Source organism: Aythya marila, assembly GCF_965140915.1.
Source record: "Aythya marila genome assembly, chromosome: 20".
NCBI lineage: Eukaryota > Metazoa > Chordata > Aves > Anseriformes > Anatidae > Aythya > Aythya marila.
Window position 1 is genome coordinate 7,582,315 of NC_139061.1, and position 23,731 is coordinate 7,606,045.

Below are 23,731 nucleotides of genomic sequence, written 5' to 3' on the forward strand. Positions count from 1 at the left end.
TCATTTCTGCAGCTCAGGATGGCCTGCACAAGCTGCTGCTACCACCCTCACCCTGAAAACCACATCAGGAAGCAGAGGCTGCCACTGAGCAATGCGAAGACTGCCCAGCTTAAGATTTAGGACGGAAGGGTGCATTCAGGTGTCCTTTACTGGCTGCCTTTGTTAGGTACTAGGGTATATTAATAGTTTGTATTAGTAGCACTCTGTCCTTACACATTTTTTTCAGCGCATTTATCCTTCCTACTGAGCCATTGCACGACACTGACCTTCTGGGGTTTCCCATTGCTCCAACTGCTTGTAACATCCACAAAACTTTTTTGATTTATTTTTTTTGTAGTGCAATAAATCGAGTTTTGAGGGTAGAAAAAGCAGAGGTTGACTCTTAGAATGTATTTCCTGCTTGCATCAAAGCACAGTAGGATTATTTTTTTATTTTTTTGGAAAGTAGTTTATTTTGTACTGCTCCCAAAGCAGTACCTCTAATAAATGTGTGTCACCTGTCTAGGAATGAGAGCAGCTTAATATGTGTGAAACGCGGCTTTATTCTTTGAAGTAAGGCTTGTGGAAAGTGTTGGGATTCTACTTCAGAGACTGAAACCTTTTTATCTGCAGCACAGGTTCAGGTTAGCCAATGACATCAGAAGCATTGCCTCCATATTTTATAGATGATGAGTCCCATATAAATACGTGGAAAACCAAATCCAAATGTCCTCTTCTCAATTTTAGTTTTATCTGCTTGATGTGGTGCGATACTATTAAATCCACATGGCACAATTCAGCTATCATTACATGAAAAAGCTGGTTTGCTTCAGGCTACTGGCTGGGTTTCTTGTGTGTGGTTTTTGTTGCCTTTTTTTTTTTTTTTAGTACCTCCTCCTTTCACTTCCAGCTTCGTGGCCTAATGAGCATATCACTCCACTGCAGCTTGAAATGCCACGAGTGACTCAAAATTAAATTCGTTTGGATATCAAGAAAGCATCTGTGCAGCTTAAGGCAGGAAAGTATGAGATAGTTATGAAGAAATCCAGAGGGTATGTGCAACCACTGACTCTACAAAACCCCAAATCTGCATAATTTGGAGATTAATCAGGAAGATAGTTTGCATGTGTAATTGCTTGTTCACCCATATAAATACAGTGAATGGCGTGCTCATTAGAAAATGGCTTATTAAATATGTGCAAAGCACCAAAGCTTGTTAAGGTAGATCGTGAACTCCGAGAATGCTAAACATTTTCTGCTGTGGTACAGTTTACAGATCTGTCCAGGCTTTAAAAAAATAAAAGGAGCCAAGCCATCAGCATCACCATCACCAAAGGCAGGGCTGCTCTCACCTCTGTTGGGATCGATGATGGCTCCGTGCTGCCTGCGTTAAGAATTGTAATGCAGGAGTGACTGGTTAGTGACACTAACTTTGCTATTTCTGTATGTAGGAGCTGGCAGGTTAGAGCTGTGCAGAAAGGAGGCAGCCCTCCCTGCAAGAGGCAGCGAGGATCAGCAGGACCTGCCAGTCGCTAGCTTTGTTCTCTGTGGACAGTGGCAGAGCACTCGGCATGTCCTGCTGCCTCTGTGCTGCAAAATGCTCCTGAAGCAGCCCGGCGTGGCACCGGGACGGTGCTGTCAGTGCCCAGCATGACTTGGCCCCAAAGTGGTTTCTCTTCCCTGTGCTCAGTGAGTGTTCCTGTTTGTGAACGTGAAATAACGCATAGAGCAAATTGTGTGATACGGGACGTGATCTAACCCCTTCTACTGGCTCAGCGAGGGAGAAATTGTTTTGGCATCTCTCCCGGAGGGTTGCTGTCTGAGCTCACACCAGCCCAGCTGGACTCTTACATGATAACCAGCGTACTGCTTACTGGGTGCTTTCCCCTCACTGAGACTCTAGATATTGATCTCTCTGTAGATCTTGGGTACCTGTTCAGCTCAGAAAGATGCAAGCTAGCTTCTGCCTACGCAAAACTGGTGTGCAAATACATCCTGTGTCTATTTTAGAAATTGAAGCTGCAGAAGACTAATGTTGCTCATGCTGAAGGGGGGGGAAGCGATGAGATACCAGGCAATCTCCCCTCCCTCCAACTTGCAGCCCAGCAGGCTTGTGGGATTTTAAATATAATTATTTTATTCTGCTTCTGGTTTGGATTGGGCAATGGCTGGCTGAAAGTGCACGTATTTAGATCTACGAGAGTTGAGCTAGCTATTTAATTGGCAGCGGTCTGCTTACTGAGAGAAACGCTCGTTGTTCTTGCTGGCAGATTAAATTTATTCATCTATATCCAAAAAAAGAAATTGACTTCAATTTGCTGATTCCTGGCAGGATTTCTCTCTTGCAGAAGCTTATCTCTAAGGAATAGTGGATCTGGTTTTGGTTGTGTGTGTTTTTGTTGTTGTTTTTTTTTTTTTTTTTTTTTTTTTTTTCTGTTTGCAAGGAAGTTGGTACTTTTACCACGTTTTGTAAATCCTGGTATTATGAAACATCTTTTTAATCATTGTGGCAACATCAACTGCTTCTCTGGATGACTCCAAGTTAAAGATATTCTTTGTACAACTGAGGAAACTTGTTTCTTGTGACTTTCGTAAAGTGATTATTAGATGCTAAATCTAATAGTAAGAGAAATAGTTTTCTTTTTATGCCACAGCTGTTGCCAGTTGCTGTGGATTTCTGCATGTCAGTATCCTCAGTTTCTCTTTTGTTGTGCTTCAGCATTTGTAGGTGTTCTGTGGCTGACAGAGGTTTCTGGCTTGCACAGTGCAAACAAAAGTCACTGTTCCTTCTGTGTTGTTTCATGTTACCAGCCAGCATTAAAAATCTGAGTGGCTGCAGCCTGCTCTGAAGGATTCTCTGGGCTGAGTAAGTGGAGTTTTTATTTTTATAAGAGAAGGAATAAAGCTTGACCTGTCCTCTTCAGCCCTTTAAATGTGTTAGATATCTCTGCTTCTCTTTTTATCTTTCAGTTTATATAAAACCTTCTTTTTCCATTTATTTTATTTTATTTTTTTTTTAGGGGCTGTAAACTGAGTTATTTGGGGGGGAAAAAAAATGAAGAGTACTGCCAGGCCTTGGAATGCAGTGGCAAGGCAACCGAGTCATGGGGTTGACAGAGGAAAGTCGCTTTCTACCACCACCTCAACAGGAATGAAGACATCCAAGTCCTCGACTTCACTGGCCTTTGAATCTCGGCTCAGCAAGGTACTAACCGCTTTCTTCAAGGCAAAATATATTAACAAAATGTGTTGGTCACAATGGCTCACAAGCATTTTTGGATATCTATCATTCCTCATAGGTATTTTTCAGAATAACCTTACTTTGCCAGAAGTTTGTTGCTATATAAGAAAACAATAATACACCTGAAATGCCGCTGCATTTGTACTTTCATAATTAGCAAACAAAAATAACCTTGTGGCCCAAATACGGAGCAAGATGACAGTGATGAAAAGAGCCCAGGGCTTCCTGGTTATAACTGTTTCTGATAGTCAAGTTTAGCAAACTATATATAACATGGTACAGCACCTCAATCAACAGGAGATCTAAGCATCATTGATCTTCACAGCCACTCATGTGAAGGATTAATTTCCTTATCTTGCTCCGTAGACCCCTAGATGCCCCAAGCATCTTATCAATAGGGTGTTTTAGTCTCCAGGCAAGTTGTGTCATTGGAGTATTTGTGTAATAGCTGAGGCAAGCATCTCTGAAGAGACTAAGCAGGAAATCTGATGTGGTTGATTTGTGTCTGGTGTTAAATGTCGAGGATTTTCTTCCAAATTACAGATAATATTTTTCAAATTGCTGAACATTTGCAAATGCAAGATGATCAATGTAGTTTCCCCAAAGAAACGGAAAAAGGCAGCACAGTTGCTGCTGTTAAAAGAGGGTGCATTGAGTAAGTTACTTCAGATGGTTTGCAGAGGTTTCTACATATCAGAAAGTTCAGATTGTTTCTTTCTGCTAGTAGGAGGGAGCTGACAAAACCTGTGCCAGAAAGCAAAACGTTAGATGTTTGGTTTCCTGGGGTAGATCAACACCAGCTTTTGAAACTTGCATGCTCACGGGGTCCAGGAAACCACAGACTCTGAGTAAGAGGAAGAGATGAAAGGGAGAAGGAATTGGAGTTGAGAGAAAGATTTCATTTTGCTTAAAGATTTTATATTTAGGAACTTCTAAACAGAGAGAGCTCCGCTTTGCATTCATTTTCATTTAACCTAAGGAGTGGTTTCAGCCTGTGGTTCATGGGCTCCCTTGGTGTCCCTGGACACCCTCTAAGGAAGGCGTTTGATTTGTGAAAATAGTTTAGGTGAGAAAAAAATGAAAAAAGGTAGAAAAATACTGTTCCAAGGAGGATCTAGAGCTTTGGTCTTTTAAAATGCTTAAAATATTTCTCTTGAAATTATTTAGAAGTCGTTATTAGAGGTACACAGGCCGTTATGGAGATTCCCACAAATGGGGAAGCAGCTGACCAAAAGTTCTGAGATAAAACGCTACTTCTGCTTGTTGAAGCAACATCATTTAAGTGTTTCTCCTTGGATCTTAAGTTCATCATGCTTGACTTACGTGGTTTTCAGTATGCATTTAGAGTAAACTTGCTTTAAAAGCAAATCCCCCTCCCAAAAACAACGGCACAGCAACAATGGCCCATTGTTTTCTCATGTACAATAAGGCTTACCAGTAAATTAGTGATATCTAATATTTTTTTAAGACACTTACTATTAAACAACGAGTAAAGCAAATAGTTCTCCTTCTTCCAAGCTTATGAAATGTATTAGTATTAATCTTCAGAACTCTACATTTCATCTGTCCCGAAGAACAATGCTTTTCTTTGCTGTGAATGATTTCCTTGGTGGCCACATAACAGAATGCTTTCTTGTTAACAGATTTCTGGTTTCTCTTGTACTGAGTCCTACAGTCCCTCGCAATACCAATAGCATTAGGCCCCATCACGCTATTGTTGGCCAGCTTTGTTCACTGCTTTTCCATAAACAAGGAGCTCAAGTAGCTGAAATTATGTCATGTTTAAGATAAAGGATTTCCAATTTATAATGGTGCTAGATCTTATAGTGGCTGCTTCATATTACTGTGGCAGCCTGAGCTTCTCAGCTAAGTCACTTTGGCTCAGTCTCCAGCATGTTCTTTGTTCACGTTAAAAATAATAATAATAAAAATCCTGTTTATGTTGCCAGAAAGTTTGGTGACTCCTGTTTGGGAGAAACACAGGAAGAAAATGGCAGTTATTGGAATAGCTCAGATGCCTCTCTTAAGAGTCTGAGGTCACCACTGGAGCAAAAGTGAATGATCCTGAATGGCGAGACAAAAGCCAGCAGGATCCTGTTAGGATCCTTTTTTTTTTGACAGACAGATTAAGTGTGGGGCCAGTTATTTGCAGCTTTGACCTGTTCTGTGTGTCAGGCTCTGCAGCTGGCACTTAGATGCAGAAGCCTAATTACTTCAGTAAACGTAAACCAGTGAGGAAATATGATGACTGCTATTTGGGGCAGTGTCTGAGAAGCTGGAGGTACCCAGTAGTCTGCTACTGTAAGCTATTTTCTCCCAGCAGCTCAGTTACTTGCTAATTTAAACAGTCTTTCCTGGTTTTCTTCTTTCTTATTGGAACAGTGGTCTCATAACCCACTTCATAAAAATCTGGAAAGCAATACAAATAATACAAAATTAATTAAATTATTTAGTAGTGTTATCAAAGCAATATTTCCATTGGGTTACTTTACAGAAACAGTCCTTTTCTCCCAGGCACCTGGCCTCTTGAACAGCTTGATGGGAACAGCCAACATTTTAATCTTCTGGTTGCTTATAACATCTCTTTCCTGCAGCTGAAGAGGGCGAGCAGCGATGATATGCTTACAAAACCAGGGGTGACAGCAGCTTCTGGAGTCTCTAGACTGAAGAAGACCATTACAACCGGAGCCATTTCTGAGCTTGCTGAGAGCCGGCTGAAGCCCAGCACAGGTAGGTACAAAGATCCTGGACCAGTGCCTGCTTTATGTGAAACTGCTTGGCCTGCCAAGAACCTGGTGGGCTTCCCTTGTGCTACAAGGTGGTGACAGCTCTACCATCCCCCTGCAATACTCAGCGTGCCGATGGGACCTGCTGAGCCTTGCAGCCTCGCCTTTCCGAGCATCCTCCAGCCCCAGCTCCCTCTCCCTCTCCCAGCTCCAGCTCGGGCCGAGCCCCGAGCGGCCACACGGGGGTGCCCTCGTCCCGTGTGCTCCCACCGTGGGCGCAGCTCCCTGCTTACAAAGCAACGCGGCCAGTTAAAGGTTTTTTAATTTATTCAGAGATTTTTTTAAATTATTATTATTATTTCCAGCCACATCTGTAGAATTCTATGCTCTCCCTCTACTGATTGAGCAGAGAAGTTAGCAATCTTCACAGCAGAGATGCAAAACTAAAAAAAAAAAACAGCGCTTGATGTATAACGTGTCCTCCTGAGCTGTGTCGTGGCACGCTCTCTCCCTCAGTGTTATTCCTATCAGCTTGTGCCTATTGGTTTCAAATCTAAGCCTGTTTCTAGAGGCAGCGACACCATCTGCATACCAAGGACTTCAGTGCAAATACTCTTCTCTCCCCCAGGAGCTCAGCAAATGCTTGCCTTTGTCTGCTCCCTGGTGGCATTTCCAGGGGAATGTGAGATGTTATTAAATTTGATCGTGACCTCCCTATTTGTCACAGCCTCTGCAGGGTTTGGCTGTGTAACAGAACAATGAAACTAAACAGAAAGGGATTTCTTGGGGGGAGGGGGAATATTTATATACTTCCCTCTACCCCCTAAAGAGCATTTTATAGGAACCCAAAGACAGATCCTGCTCTGCAGTTAATCGGCGTGTAAATCCTCAAATTTAATAGTGACTACTCGCATCCAAAGATGTATGAGATTTGCCAGCCAATAAAGAGACAAGATGCTAGCTAAAGAGGCATGGGAGGAGTAACAAGGGGAGAAGAAAACCTGCACAGATGATGCAGCATAGGATCCCGGGAATACAGCCAAAGAGACAGCACTGCAGGGAGTACGGAATAGAATACATATGTCAGATACACAAATACCAGCACTGGAATAGAGAGCCCCCTTCTGCATGTGTGGATAATAACGGGGTGGGGGAGGGATAAGATTTATGATGATGACCGCTGTAAACACAAATGGTAAAATGGTTTATGGAGGTCAAGTTACACCAGGGTATTGTTTTCTCAGTTTAAATTGTATCGTTAGAACTGACCTCATACGTTGCTCTGCAGCAACATTTGTAGAAATATGAATGAGAATATTAGTCCTGAGCAAAAAGAGTCTGAGGATGGAGCTCTATTATATATTGCACAGATAAACAGGAAGAATATATGTGCTACCTCTCTCTAAATTCTTGTTTAGCCTAGAGGGAACTGGCCCAGGTGTTATAGGGGCTATCCATAGGGGTATGTACAAAAAGAGCTTTATCTTGCGTATCTTAATTTTCATAGTGGTTCCAAAGTCCAAAAGGGTGCTTGGAAATCTAGGCAGACTCTGAGGATATTTGTCACTATCATGGTCAGTAAAAGGTGCTAGATACAATGAGCAAGGTTACAAGGCTGAGTGCTAATTCTAGATGGTCTCACTGTTACAAAATGCATATTGGTATTTTTTCCATACAATATATTGTTGCTTAGAGAAAACTTGAAAATCAAATATGACAGAGGACAGAACATGTTCCTGGAAACATAAGTAGAAAGAGAGAGTTTCAGCTGCTATTCTTCACTGAAACAGAATCCCAAATAATCTGATTGTGATCAAGACTGCACTGCAATGCTAACTGACTATGGAACTGACCCAAGTAGGAATGTTCCTGTAGTTGGGAAATGCAGATGTTTGTGTACACAGCCAACTGAGTAAATCTTAATTTTGTTCTGAAACCACTTTCTTTGGCTTCTCTGACTGCCTTCATCAGTTCTGCATTTTCCTTTAATGTCTTAAAATGCAGACGTGGTGTTTTTTAGGTTGGGCTTTCTTTGTTATTCAAGTGAATGATTTGGTTAGTTTACTGAAAGGATATTATACGAGTTCCAGGTATGTTCTGGTGGTACTCAATTGGTATTTCAGTATTGTGTAAGAGAAAAAAAAAAAAAATCAGGTATGGCAACTAAAATTAAAAAAGAATTGCTTAGGTTTCTTTCTTCTTTGGGTGTGACTGTCTGGTATTTGTGTGACCTTGAGCAATAGCACGCGTTCCAAATGCTGCAGATAATAAATAATTGACACCAAGATTGCTTGTTTAAATAGGGTTGTTTGTATGCTGCCCTTGCTGCAGTTTAACTTATTCATTCTTGCCTTTTGCTGACATGTGCTACCCTTGTCTGCCTCGTTGGAAGCTAACGCAGTAAATCATAAGCAACTTAAAGGAAGATGAGGCCACTCTCATGTCTCCGTTCTTGGCAAGTGGAGTTGAGTAAAAAGAACTGGAGAAGGACTCTGGCTGGGGGTTCTCTGCTGTGATGTTTGGCTTTGTCACTGCTTGGCAGTTTTGAAATCCCCAAGTAATGGGAAATGACAGACAGGGAGAAATGTCTTGGATTTAGCTTCCTTATCCACAGTGTTATATCTGGCAATACAATGCCCTGAGATATCAATTTGTTTTTATGTTAAAAAGCACACTTACAGGGCTCTTGCATTGCTTTTAACGTGTCAGGAGAGGAAAGAGCTGGAAAAATTGCAGAACAGGAGGAAGAAAAGGAAGAGATTGCTAATCTTGGAAAATGTTTATTTTAATGCATGTACTTGTAAAGCCATCCAATCTCTGAAGCTATAAATTGTTTTAAAATGTTTAAATATAGAAATCTGTAACTCCATAAGTAACTAGGACTTTCTTCTCCTTTAGTTTTAGGACTACAGGCAATCGGTGATTTTTCAGGTTCCGAACCTTCAAGGTTTGTAAGCCAAATAACTTTAAATTCTGCTATTTCCCGGAGAATTTCAAAGCTTCTTATATGGTCATTTACTTTTTGTGAAGAGCGTTGCATGGTAGTACTGGCATGCAAATAGAGAATTTGACATTCAGAAAGGTGAAATCACTTGCTCAATAGATCCTAGAAGTCATTCCAAATCCCGTCCGTCAGTTCTCTTTCACTCCTTACAAATTCCCGATTCAAGCACTTTCTGAAAAATTCCCTTAAGGCTGTCTAGTTTAATCATGTTCATATGCTTCCTTGCTGTTATTTCAGTGCCAGCAGCTATTATCTGTCAGGTTCAACAGCCAGGGAAAAAGTCTTGTGCTTGTGTATTCTGGACATTAGAAAAGAGCAAGAACCAGGAATTGTGACTGGGCGGTGCTGTGAACGGGTAGTATGAAAGCATCCCCATTTCACACAACTGTATTGATTTTTATATCAGCTGTAACATGAAGTATTACTTATCCTTGAAATGTAAATAGCAGATAGCCGTGCTTGTTTTCCCAGGCTGCTTCATCAGCCTATTTCTTTAATCCTATGTAAAGCCTAAATCGATATAGAACTACTTAATTTGCCTTAGAAACAGTAGGAAATCATCAATGATGATGTTATAATCATCTAACTTACTATTTCTAGAGATCCTCAGCATTTTATGGAAAATCGCAGAGAATCACAGAATCACGGTCAATCATGGTTGATTTTAGAAGGGACGATGGTGTACGGTATTGCACATTAGGTATGTTTCTTTCCCATCAAAATTGAAAATGTTGCAGCCTAGACATTTCAGAGCTTCCTGCACATTTATAGAGTTGTCATTTCAAGGTTCCCACGTGAGAATAATACATGGAATCCATCAATATTACTGCCTTTCTTTCTGCTACTTGTCTCTTTGGCCAGTGTTTGTCATTTTTCCATTGTGGGGTAACTCTTTAGACTTGGTTGAAGCTAATCCAGACTAAAGCCTTTTCTATGTGGTCAAAAAAAAATCAAGCAAAAGTATTTATCTTAATAAATGCTTTTTTAAAAAAATTCAATGCAAAATCTAATTGACAGTTTTAATTCTTCATAAGATGCTAACAGACCCCAATTAAAATGGGGAAAAAGGAAAGTGATTTCTTTTGAAGGACAGCCCTCTGTTGACCTTGGGACCTTTCTACTCCCCCATACATCAGTTTTTGACAGGGTCTGCTTTTTGTGATCTGTGACAGATCAAAGGACTACTGTAGGTTTGTAGAGGATTGCTGGGCATTGCATTCAGCCTCGTTACTGTCTCATTTCTGTGAAAGATACAGACAAGAGTGAGAGACATTAATGAGACTGGTGCATTCTGTTCCACGAGGCTTCACCAGAAACCAAATGACTGATCTCATCTGGGCTTTCCCAGGAACAATAAATATGCTTTGAAGCTTCTTCTGGAAAGCTGGTTGCATTTTGCTACCCTTTCCATGTACAAGAGACAGCTTTTGCATAATTCTCCTTTTATATCAAGAGAAAGAGATTTTTAGCTCCAGAAATGAAGAAGTGATATAAAAAGGAAAGGAGGACGCGAGGGGGGGAAGGGGAGGGAAGCTTAGCCAAGATGTCATTCAAATAGGCAAGAAGTACTGCAGGAATTTAGCGTGCAATGTAAAAATATGTCTGCATTTGCATCCATAGCTCCACATGTAGCTGCATACACATACTGACATCCACATCTGCATGGTTGGTTGTAAGGTGTTGGTGCAACTGTGAATCTGAGCCTTAACCTCTCATGTTACAAAACATTATCTGTGATTTCCCTAGGTAGGAAGTAATCAGGCAAAGTTTCAGCACCATTTTAGGAGATTTTACCCACTAACCTGTAAATGTAAAGGGCCAGAATTGGGGTAGATCAGATTTGGCATTCCACATTCAATTTATGGCATCTGATTGATTTGTATTTTACAGTCTTTTGAGGTGTTTTTTTTTGTTTACTCTGCATGCCTCTACTGTGTAAGTAGTTTGAAAAATTCAGAATATCACTGTTTCATACTTCCTACAATGAAGGTGTAAAAGATGATGCTGGCCAAGGAGCTAGCTCCTCACATTTACAAGTACAGAAACTATACCTATGATATATTACAATATGTGCGCTGCGTAGAGAAGGGCTGAAATCTCCAGTTTTCTTAGATGTCTCCTATTTGTCAAATTGTTCTTATTTCTTCTTGCAATGAATTTTCCCTCATGATATCCTGCACGCTTAAGTGCATCTGTTCACCTCTAAATAATTTGCTGGAAAAAGTTTCTGTACAACATTTGTTGCCATGTTAAATTTCCCTGTTTCTTTGATCTCTGTTCTTTTTTTTTTCTGTAGCCCATGGACAGTTCTACATCTTGGCATTGCTTGGAATGGGTACTGCTTCATGTGGCTGTTCTTCAGGATTCTTGTTCTGTTTTGATAAATACTGTGGTAGGATATCTTAATGAGAACAGGCACTTATTCCAGTAGGGCAGAAGGAGCTCACTAGTTCTTTAATAAAAAATCAGAGTCATGTTATTAAACTCTGATAACTATTGGCTCAAGATCTCAGACTCATGATTCCTTGAATTATGGAGATCTACTGATTGATGCTCTTCCTGTTCTAAAGGTGGCATGTGAGGCTTGACTAGCATAATTATTCTTTTGTTCTGTCACTGGGTGTGTTATGAGCCGCCTTCTATAACCAGGAATGGAGTGAGCGCAATTCATTACCGTGACTTGGGATTTCTGATACCTGAGTCCATTAAGGATAACAACTTCTTTGAGAGACATTCACAGACTGTCTGCAGTCATCCTGCATTATTAAACAGGTGAGAATTAACTTGTGCTGACAGCGCAGTCTGCAGTATGTTCCATTGTCGTTTTTGCTGCTCTCCTAATGTACTGCACAATTTACATTTACTGCACTGAATCCTTATTAAAACATCCTAATGTTTTGCAGGCAACTTTCTGTTACAGCAGGCTGTGAAATACACAGGCTTTTCTCTCTTTTGTATATTCCCTGAGAATGACTCCACTGGCACATGTTTACAACCCCAGGACCTGAGCCAGTTAAGAGGATTCAGTGTGTGGTAGGGATACTGAAATGCAAAATCTTAGACTGTAATGACTTGACTCATTAAATTGTTAACAGTTAATTGACTCAAGCCAACGCATACAGGGAAGATCCATTACAGCTCTAAGCAAACTGTGAAGATCACAAGAGCCTTGCTAGAGATAACAGAAAAGAGATCATGCTTGGATAGTCCTAGAACAGTACGCATCAAGGATCTCTTGGTTTGTGTTCATTTTCAGGCTTCTCTGCTGAAGTTGTTCAGCAAAGTCAACACAACCTGGTGTTGACTACCTGCCGTAGGTTAATAATCAGCTTTTCCTTCAGCTGGTTTGAAGAGAAACGATCCCTAGCACACAGTCTCTAGGCCTAAACGTATCACAGCCAAACTGCCTTGGCGGAGTGCCATTCTGTTTGCACTTTGAGAATGGGAGGGAGGGAAGGAAAGGAATGCAAAGCTGGCCTGGTCTAACAAGTATGCATATCGGGAGAGGGCTTGGCATTCCTTCTATTATTTTTTCACTGTTTTTTTTAGCAGCTTGTGGCTTACACCAGATTTTAATATTATCAAGTAAAAGGGAAGGCTTGACAGCTACATCTCAGATGGATTCATAAGTAATATTAGTGCTCGTAAAGTCTCCAGCGTTAATGAAGTAGAGCATGGTGGTGTGAACACTGGCATTGATGAGCACTGTACGTACTTAAGGCCCGTTCAGTTTAGTTCAGTCTTGACCAGAAGGTCCAACCTCTGGAGGTCCTGCTCAGCATCTGTAACTTCTTTAGGTCTTAGCCATGTGAACGGGCTGTCAGTTCCTTGGTTGCTGGAAATTTGGGAATATTCTGCAGCTCTTTCAGCCTTCTTTTGACAATGGATTATGGTTTGAACTTTCAGCAGTTATGCTTGCTTGCTGTGCTGTGCGAGCAGGATGCAAGGAGAGTTATGTCTGCCAAGTAAGTCCTGTCATTTAACTAGTCATTTGAAAAAGCTGAGTATTTCACACCTTGAGTAATTCATTCCTATTCTTGCTGTATAGAAAAGGCGTGTTTGTGTGTATTTTGCTTGGCAGTCCCACAAGTGGATGGTGCAAAAGATGAGTCAGTCTTTGTGCCTAAGAAAAAACCAGCTCATCTACATTATAGTGATGAAATTGTTTGTTCATTCACTTCTTTGTATTCCTTTATTACTGAGAAGAAAGGCGAAAATGTTCAGATAATAAATGGTTGCTTAAAGATTTAGCCATGTGTCTGTCATAGTTCATTACCTATGAACCATGCTGGAAGTTGTGTGCCATATCCCTTTTTCCTTACCCTCAGTTTCAGTTTCAGGCTTCATAAATGGTGATCTTGGCCTCTGTGGTTTCTGCTCAGGCTAGCTTTATTTTAAAGCTCACACTCTACCTTTCACTATGGGCTTAGCCTTGCAGCCTTTTGCCTGACGTAATTCTTCCTATCATGGTGTCAGAATTTTCTGACTCATGTTTCATGCTGTTGTCAAAGATAGCAGATTGGTTCTTCCAGTCGGGACACTTCTGTTCAGATTTCAAGTGTGTTTGCTCTGACATGGTGATTATGTTTTATAATTGCTGCACACTGTATCCCACACTATACTGGGAGCCTGATACCCTATTCCCTCCGTGTTACAGAAGTAGAAAGCTGCTGATGAAATAATAAATGGTCAGTGGCAGGATATATCAGCCCAAGGTTATACTGACTAATGCAATTCTTCTGGAGAATCCTGTTGAAGAAAAGCAGAAGTTGCTCTTTAATCTGTAATAGAAGAAAATCTTTGCCTTGGAGATAGATATCAAGAGTGGTTGGAGGACATTTAGATCTGCACCCTTGAGAAAACTGGCAGCGTGTTTAATACCTCCTAATAGGATGCAAAGTTTAAGAGACTGAAAGATGACTTTTAGAAAAATAATGCATCATCAGTCATCCTTTTTTACAGAACTTATAGGACTTATTCATTAAACAAAGCATTTTGTACTTGACAAGTCATAAAATATAGTAGACAGGAGTTTTCTTTAATGTCATCCAAATATAGACAGATGTATGAAAGCTTTTAGCTTCAACCATGAAGTGTCAGAGCAAGAATGATGAAAAAATACAATTGACAACTAATTCACCCTGTTACACTGAAATAGTAGAAAAATTCTGGTTTTATCCTACTGAACAATCTCCTTTCTTATTTGAAACTGTGGATTCACAACAGGCTGTCTTAATTTCTGTATGCTTTATTTTCAGTCTGGTTTGAGCCTAAGACACATTAGTGAGCTATTTTAATTTGTTTTTAACCCTCTTGTTGAAACCAAGACTTGAAGAAGATGACTGCGTTAATTATCCACGCAATGGAAACTGCTGGAGTCATTGTGTTCTCGCTTCCCATGTACGTCATGGCTCCTCTGGTAGCGAGGAGCATCTTGAGTTCTTCCTTTGAAAGATGGGCACTTGGCCCGTCCCTGGGGATTGAACAGCCTCACGCACCTCTCCTTGCTCTACAAGGCATGATCAAAAGATACTGATGATAGAGATACGCTATGTAGTTTGTATTTGTGATGAAATTCACGAGTGTATGCCTCAAAAACCACTCTAGCCAGTGACCCCTCTGCAGCCATGGGTCCTCTTCATATGGCTGTGCTGGGGTACAGAAGTCCTGTGCCTTTCCAAGGCAAGTTCAGGTCTGTGGTGGAGCTTGGTTTTTGGCCGGAGAGGGGCTGGGTGAAGTCGGTGCCTCCCTGAGCCGCCTGCAGTTTGCTCCTGCTGCCTCTAAGTGGCCTACACTGCTCGGTGAGTCGCTCTTTCTTTCTCTGCGAGCAAGCTCCCTTTTTCTCTGCCTCTCTTTCTCCCCTCCTTTTATTCCAGCAGTCAGGCAGCTAATTAACTGCACAGGCCGGCCTTCAGTGCATAATATTGTAATGAGGTAGGAGGGAGAGCCACAGCTGCTCCAGCATGAGCAGCAGGCTCTGTTCCTGGTGCCAGGAACTAGGAAGGAGCTGAGGTTTGTTTGTTTTTTTTTTTGTTTTTTTTTTTTTTCCTTTGTAAGTTGACTGAAGCGTAGACCTTCCGAGCAGATAAAGGCAGGTCTGCCTCCGAGAGCATGAGCCGGGTGCTGGGATCCTAGAGGAGCCTGGGGAAGAGCTGGCCAGGGACCGAAGATGGGCAACCAGCCTGGGCGAGCCGAGGAACACGACCAAGGTCTGTATGGGCCGGGCTGCTGCCTGGCCATGGCCAGCCCCTGAGAAATGCCGGGGCTGCTGCCTGCAGCTTTCGGGGCTGTAACCGCAGGGCTCGGGGTTTTGTTCGCGGGGGGCTTAACTGCAGCGTCCTACCGAGCGGAAAAAGAGGCTGTTGTCAGAGATAATGCTGAGGGCTTGGAGCCTGCTAGTAAAATTACAGCCGTTTACCTTGCGAATGGTATTCATTGCTGCTCCATACCTGAGCTCACAGCATCGTCCTTAGGGAATTTCTGAAAGAAATCCTTTGCTGGTCAGAACGGAATGCCTACAAGGGAGGGACCTCGATGCCTGACAGATATTAGTTCATGTAGTCTGCATGATGCAGCTAAAAAGTTCCAAAGCTTATTTTGCAACGTACATGCAACTTGCTAGGATCTGCAGCTCGGCGTGTTAGCCTTTATAATTGCTTGTGGCCTGCGCCCTGAAATTTTCCGGGCGGTAGAATTTAAAATGATGCCTTTGTGGAAGTCTTCCCACCATTGTCTTTTCAGAAGTGTAGTGCTTTGCATGTTAAACAGTAGCAGATTTTACAGAAAGCCAAGAGCTAGCGTCAGGTATATCTGCTTCCCTTTGTGCCAGATGTCTGTAAGATACGCTAGGAAAAGACAGTAATTCATTCCCTATGCTGAAGTACTGTTTTGGCTGCCCTTTGGTTTAATTTGTTTGCTCCTCTAATACTGAGTGAGGAAAAGCAGTAGGCCCACGGATCTCTGCGGTTAGTTTCTGTTCGAGCTTAGAATGCTGTAACGTACAGAAAGCTGGCATCGCTTGGGTTTCCTGGCACTTTGCACCTTAGTGTTTCCATGGGAATTCCATTCACAAAATTTTGTTAAAGTTGTTACAGCTTGATCGGGGATTCTCCATCACTTTTAGATATATAGCTGTTGTTTTAAAAGCAAATACATGTACCTGATCTCTACTATCGTGAGGAAAAGCAAGGGGCAGACACCACTGCATTGCTGCTCTGGGATCTCTCGTAACAGATCTGCCCGTGAGTGCTGGAACAGCAGTTAGGTGTAGTGGAGAACTCTCTAGCAGTATGTTAATCAGCAGGCTAACGAAGAGCACAAAAGCTGCCAGTATCCAGTCACCAGCAGAAATGCTGCCCTAAGGGAAACCTAAAGTTCAGGCTAGGAAGTATGGCTGGTACAAACCCAGGATCTGCAGTCATCCCACTGCAAGCTGGAGAAGTCCAGCTGAAACTAAACACATTACCTTAATTCCAGGAGGGATAATGCCGATTTAAACTAAGGGGGAGATGGATAATGGCATGGGAATACACTGCTAACTTCTAGTCAGAGTTTAGGAAAACTGGCCGTGATTTTTCAGGGCCAGTGGAGGAATCTGAACAGCTTATTGTTATTAACGTAGATGATAAATGAGTGTACAGACCCCCTGTGCATTTTGAAAATCTTTCATTCTTTGTTTTATCTTGTCCTGTGATTCCTTGAAGGGGGAAAGGGTTATATTTCTGCTGCATTAAACACTTTTAGAACTCTTCTCAGGTTTTAAGTGTAGGCTATACCAAGTCTTGTTTTAATATGTGCTCACAGTTCATAAGGTACAAATACTGAGAGAGAATTTTGTATTGAACAACATGCACAAAACTCAGTTAAATTATGAAAAAAAGTTTCAGGATCATCACTGCTGACAGAAAACAAATCTGACAATGTATTCTTTGTTGTGTGTGAGAGCTCAGGCATTGGAAGTCAGGGTAATGTGGTGACATCTGAAGTAGTATTTGTGTTCATTTTTGACAAATAAGTGAAAAACAAGTTTTTGCATCGTTTGAGTGTGATAGATGGACAGTGTATGTGTTTGGCTTTGTTTCTGCTTGGATGAGCTTAGTTCAGCTCTTAGTCAGAAACATGTAACTCTTGAATAATTGTGGTTATTCTAAATTTGGTCCGTTTAGAATAACTAAAATAAGACCCAGAAATGGGCCTCTTTATTGATGTATTTACTTGAGCTCCATCTTTAACTACAGTCAAGTCTTGACCTGGGTTTCCCCTTACGATATTCAGAGTCATCTCGTTTGTTTCTTTTCAGGAAATCTTACAGACACCGCATGGTTCATCTGTATTTCTTCCACCCCAAAACTTATCATCTTGGGTTACCAGAGACAGATTTTAAAACATTTGTTCCTTCTCTTGGTATTGCTGGACACGGAAGTCTTTAAAAGTTTGACCCTGAATGCATCCGTGTAACCTCGAATAAAATACTTATTTCCATATACTTATGGGAGCATGATGCATTTTGGCAGCTTTTCCTGTTGAGTGTACATACAAATAGTAGGATGTGGGCGCACACAGCTTTTGGCTAACGTGGCTGCAGTTGTACAACAAAGATCTATTTTAGTTTAAAAACTGTACATAAAAGAAGGTGGGTCCAGAAGCAACAGGGTCAGAGCCTGACAGTGCCCATGTGGGTGATCCTGACTGTCCAGCTAAGAGCCAAGAGTCAGGGACAACAGATACAGCTGTGATAACCCCGAGTTCTGGGTGGGCTGGTCAGTGCTGCCAAGGAACAGGAAAGAAACCACTGGTCCCAAACTGAGCCGTTTGAAGCTGACATGTCTGTACAGGGGAATCTGAAAGAAAAGTTAGATGAGGAAGGGATTGCGGAGGGGTGAAGACAGAAAATGAATGTTACATACATTAGGTGTTTCTTGCAAAGTAATCCGCTACTTGTGTCTAATGGTTCTGGTTTGAGTAGGTTTATGAGATTCTCTAACAGCCAAGTATCTCTTGTTACATTGCATTACTTGTTGCTAAGAGTGTCTGAAAAGGTGGCAAGGAGATTACTTGTGATATTGTTATATCCTACAGGCTTTTCCTGACTTGTAATTTAAAATGTGTTTAAGCCATTTTTAGAATCATTTGTAAGAACGTTGTTTGGTTTGTGTGACCCAAGCTTGCATCATGTTTGCCAAACTCTCCTACTTGCACAGTGGGGAAGTGGTAACTCTTCCTGCTGTAGCTCAGCGTTCTGAATATTCGAATTTATTAAGCATGTTGAGTACTTAGAATGAAAACACCTATAAAATTGTACAGAAAAGGATGTAAACCAATAGTGAATTACTTGCTGCACTTCATTGGAAGAAATAGTTTTCTGCTTCTGAGACTGGCTGCCCCGAGCTGAAGGAACCATTAATATATACAAACACAGGCCAGAGCACCTGTGAAGTTGTTGGAACATTTCATGGGAGTTGTATGAAGCAGTACACATTATCCAGTGTGTGAGTATTTACTGAGAGAAGGCTTTCAAACATTGCTTTCAAACATTACTTTGCCTGGAAGCGGTGAGGCAGCCTGTCCTTCTGAACAGGAGTGCTAAGATTCTTTGACAGGGGTTGACTCCGTGGTGGTGGGGCTTTGCTTATCCTCTAAACATTTGCAGGTGATGTGGCGATTAATAATATCTTCAGGAAGAGGTGGAAAAAGTGACTCAATACATACAAAAACTTTGAAAGGAGCAATCAAATGGGAAATGTTAACTTCTCTAGTTGGAACAAGGTAACGGGTGGGGTTATCCAAGGGTTAGACTTTTTTTTTGGATCTGTGCTTATTTGTAAAACATGCTTACATGGCTTGGATGAGGATATCAAATGTCAGTGTATACACGAAGCCAGTGTTGATCTGTTTTCTTATGTCTGTTTTCTCCTAGCTCAGGGGTGGCTGCATTTTACATTTGAGGAAGGTATTCTTCAGTGTAGGGTACGTAGTCTTTAAAACATACAGACTCAGTCAAGATAGAGGGTATTGTAGAAAAATAATTTCTAGTGATTTCTGATTTTCTTTTTTTGGGGAGTGCATTCCTGTCTTTTCTGGGTGCTGCCTTTAGTCTCCATCATCCTCTTTTCTTCCTTTCTCCTTTTAAACATGGGAGCCACTCTTTTTAACTCTGTTATATGTCAGCACACCATTTCTGCCAAGCGAGAGCTCCAGAGAACAGATGAGTTTAATGATGCCGTGGGGGGAAGGGAGGGAGGAGAGTGGAGCCAGCAAAGCTAATGAATCACACAACAGCTTTCATGGAAATACCGACAGCAAGTCATGTCCTCCTCGAGCTCAGGCAGCGAGCCGTAGACCTTTTGTTCCCAGCGGAGCCAGCAACCACAGTTTGCTCTCCAGTGGATAGTTTAATTCGTTAGTCACCTCTTCCTCCCACAAGTCATCCTTGCACGAGAGTTTTACAAATGCTTTCATTCTTCGGAGCAGTAACGCGCTGCTGATTAAACCAGCATTGAAGAAGTTTATTTTCCCCCAGAGGGTAATTTCTACTTGACTTAAGTCTCTCTTCCAAGGCCAGTTAGGGCCAGCTCTGTTGATTAGTCTTGTGATGTGACTCGACTGGGGTGACATTATTAAATCATTTCAGAAATACTGACAAACAGATGTCAAATAGCGGTAGTGTTTTCTGCTCTGTAGGCCAGTGAAACGAGTACAGCCAAGAGACTATGTCACAAGTTGGATGGACCTCTTAGAGAAATTTAGTCATGACTATGACTAACTAGCTGCCTCTGAAATTCTGTTTGAGGCAGAGTTAAGTGATAATCAGAGGTCCCCTGATCCCAAGATGAGAGGCCAATGAATGCCAAATTAGTGGAAGGCATCGTTCCTAGATCCCCTGATCCCAAGATGAGAGGCCAATGAATGCTAAATTAGTGGAAGACTCATTAAGTTCTCCTTCTTAAGGCGAGGGCTGCTCTGACAGTCGGTGTGGCTGGGAGGATGAGCTGAGTGGGAGCGCTTGCTCTGGGGGCAGGACCAAAGCGCTTACAAAAAGCACTTCTAGGGCATGGCAGGCAGCAGGATGTGGTTTATGTATTTCGGTCTGTGTTAGATTTTTGTGCTGTTGGAAATTAAAACCATTCTTGGAGGGAAGCAGAGAGCTGCTGCTGCAGTTGGGAAGCCTTTCTGGATGAGCTGGTCAATGACAGCTTGCCTCTATGGCCAGAGCTTTGCAGTCTGTGCTTCTGCCCCTGTGCTGGTGGTGGTCTAGAATCTGTGAATAGTAGATCTAGGGTAATAGTAAAGGTAAAAGCTCATTTTCTTGGTCACTGTTTTATTGGTTTAGTTAATGTGCTGCAATTGTCTCCTCAGAGACAGGCAGTGGATGGCCGTGGTGGTGCGGTGGTTCAGACACAATGCTGCAGGGCTCCGGTGGGGGAAAGGGCGAGGGGAGCAGGGAGTATGTTGGCCTTGGAGAAAAACCTAAGTTTCCTTTTTGTTTAGGTTATATTTGGCTCCTCGAGATCTTAAAATCACAAAGCTAGCCAAAGAAATCTGAGCAAGGGTTGCATCTTGGTCTTCCTACTGAGAGCTTGCAGAGCCCTGCAGGTATTCATGAGGTCGCGGCGAAGCAGGCCTGCGTTTTGGAGCTTCTACTATTAATTCTGCAAAACAAAGCATTTTTTTCTTTTTCAATTTCTCCCCTAGTTTGCTAATTTATTTTTCATAAAATCTCCTGATTTCCCCCAGGGAATGTAGCTTTCAGAACAACACAAAATTGCCACACTGAAGCAAATACCCGTCTGATGTCATTGGCACAGTATTTGCTGAAGAAGACTTAATTTGTGTGTGAACAGACTGCCACTTTCAGGCTGACAAATCTTTGGTACTTCCTTTATTTTTTCATACTTTTCCATACTGTGTATCCAAGCGAATTTGAGTGTGACAATTAAAGGTTATATAAAATTGAAGATCTCTGATGACAGACGCTGTGAGATTTTCCATGCATCACCTTCTTTTCTCCCATAATCTAAAGTAAACTTGTGTTCACAAATACCTCTTGTAATGTTCTATCTATTATTTTTCATGGAGCAGTAATGTTTTTCCATAAGCATCGATAGTTATGGATCGCGTGTTCTGAAGCAGAGCACTCTGTCCTTGTATGATCTGCGCTCAGCAGTCAATTCTTGCAGGCTACAGAACGACGGCAGAACTGCAGTTTTCCATCCTTTTAATCACAACTACCGAGCTGTATATATTTATCAACAGCAAAATTTTAAATACAAGGCTGTTTGAGGCAAATTTGCTTTTGAATGGAAAAATATCTCCTTGGGGAAAAAATAAGGCTAACATGAGTTTGCAGGGTTCGGTTCTGAGTACGCATTGGGATGTGTTGAACCACGGACACATGTTCTGTTTTTTACTAAGCTGTGAGAACTGCCTAGTTTTTGTTTGAAGCTGAATTTGTTCAATTGCTTAGGAAAAGTATTAGAGGCTAAGTAAACATGTCAGTATCTTGTGGGAAGAGTTATTTCCCCCTCATTCTTGTCCCTCTGGACACTGTGCTGCTGTTAAAGGTGATCAGTGGAAGTAGGGCACCAGTGAACCAAGTAAGAATTTGACCAGTTACTTCGCTGAAGTCATATTTATTGAATTATGGAGAGGGGCTGTAGGGACAAGGTTCAGTTAATAGTTTGATATATATTGTACTTACGTTGGCTGACTCCTCTTTCTTCCCCTGCTGAACTGTAGTTTATCCTTAACCCTACTTTCACGTTTCTTTGCCATGATCTGTGAACAATATTCAGAATAATTTGCTTTACTTTTTGACTTGCAGTGAGCTAGTAGTTGCACGCATAATTTGATGAATGGTAATTGGTTATAATTTAAGAATTTGGTTGCTTTCCATGGTCTGATCCTCTTCTAAATCAAGATGATATCTGGAAATAAACGTGAAGGCTATTTAAAATGGTTATTGAGCAAACTTAATCTTCGAGGGCACGGCCCTCCCACACAGCTTCTGCCTCTGGATGCAGTGGGCATCCTGAATTCAGAAGAGCCTGTAAGACGCTGTGATCTCCTGACAGCCTTTTAGTTTTGATTTATTTACCCTTTATAGGTAAAAGGTCGTCTCACCTTTTACCTTTAGATAGGTCTGTGCAAACCACCCTGACCTACGGCTGTTCTGATAGGGGTGTGTAAAGGAAATGTTAAGGCACCAAGGCGATGCTTTTGAAATGCCATAGAGGAGGAAGAGACCGAGCATATTTTCATCCTGCCCCTTACAGTTTGAACTGTCTCATGTCCAGCTGGCTGGAGAAGACCCCTAGCACACTAAGGATAGAAAGCTGTTTTAATTAATATGTACAAAGTAAACTTGTACAAATTAACATGAACTAAACTGCGAAGGTGACTTCTCTGTATCTAGAGGGGTCTCCTTCCCTGTTTTTAACATCCTAAAGGTCTTTTGCCATTTTCACATTGCAGCATTTATAATGAAGATGTAGAAATTCTTATAATACCATATAATTATTCTTCATGTAATCGCTTTTGTAGGGGATGTTTTACAAGGGTGTGGATAATGATGAATTTGTTGGCAGGAACCTAGTTCTCTGCAAGACAGGGAAGGGAAAGACCTTCCAAAGCATATCTGAATATTTATTCTTATAGGAAAAAAAAAAACATACATCTAAAATAAAGTGAAGGTAATTCTCCATGCTTGTGCAGAAAAGAACCAGCTCAAGGATAGTTCCATTAGTCACAATTAGTAGCTGCTAAATGGGGATGAGAGTGAGCTGTCATGAACACCAGCCGTTGCAGGGTTTGGTATTCCCCAGCTGGGGAAAGAGCTCACAGCACCAGCTGAGTGACTGTGATGGATCTGCTGTGGTCCTGTCGGTGCCATTATAAAATGGTTGGTAAACTGCAGCCTGTGGAATGGAAGTCAAGTTTTCTTTATTCTAGGCAGAATTGTCAAAATCTTGTTTTCTCAGAAAACAAAAAGAAAAGCATAAAAATAATTATATGACCAGACAGAAATGTGTCTGCCTTGTTCCCATGTAACGTCAGCAGTAATGCTGCTATTGTGGTGCTGGGATAAGACAGTGGTGTCATACTCATTTCTATCTGCAAATATCATTTCTTGGACGGAAAGAGTGCTCCAGAAAATTGGTGCAGAAGATGTAAATCTCTAAAGGTGTTTAAACCCTCACACAATGGAAGGTTGTGTGCAGAAGACGGCGTGTTTTATCTGGCTAAAGCAGCGTGCAGACATATGTACAGACAGACTTTGTTTTATGTTTGCAGGCCTCTTTAAGTACATGGCAGTGGCTTTGTTTGACCCGAAGCTGAGCATCCATCTCACAGTCCATCAGTTCTGGGCTTACTGTGTATTTCATTCAAAGGTTCACACAGCTCTGATAACATTTTTCCTTGTTCTCCTGAGCAAAAGCTGGTGCTGATGAGGTGTCAGAAGGGAAGAGACAATGCTCTTTAAGGAGTTGAAGGTATTTCCACAATCCTTATCTATTTTTGAGAAATTTTGCTTTCATAAAACCTTGTTGAGTTTGAAGAATGGACTAATCAACTTAGAAATTACTCCCTGCCTCCTCCACGCACAGTTTCTTTGAGGCTGCTTGACTGTGGAAAATCTTTGACTGATCTTTTAATTAAAAGCTGCTTTTTTTTTTTTTTTTTTTTTTTTTTTAACCGAGGAGTCGAAGCTCTTCCTGCTTTGAAGTGGGCAACTTTTTATAGATAAACATCTCATTATGTTAGAGATTTCTTCCTCTCTCTCCT

At 41.5% G+C, this 23,731-nt stretch overlaps 1 protein-coding gene across 6 annotated transcripts in view; it reads left to right on the top strand.

Moving 5' to 3' along the window:
- SPECC1 (sperm antigen with calponin homology and coiled-coil domains 1) overlaps positions 1-23,731 on the top strand; it is an 83,551-nt gene that overhangs the window by 6,203 nt on the left and 53,617 nt on the right. For 2 of the 6 annotated variants that reach the window (XM_082776550.1, XM_082776555.1), the window contains exons 2-3: positions 2,699-3,184; positions 5,815-5,950. In XM_082776550.1, coding sequence (XP_082632676.1) covers positions 3,035-3,184; positions 5,815-5,950 — 286 coding nt within the window. In that variant the 5' untranslated portion in view covers positions 2,699-3,034. Of the gene's footprint in view, positions 1-2,698; positions 3,185-5,814; positions 5,951-9,550; positions 9,651-14,824; positions 15,160-23,731 lie in introns of those variants that run through there. The other 4 variants (XM_082776552.1, XM_082776551.1, XM_082776553.1 and 1 more) reach the window with 4 other exon arrangements.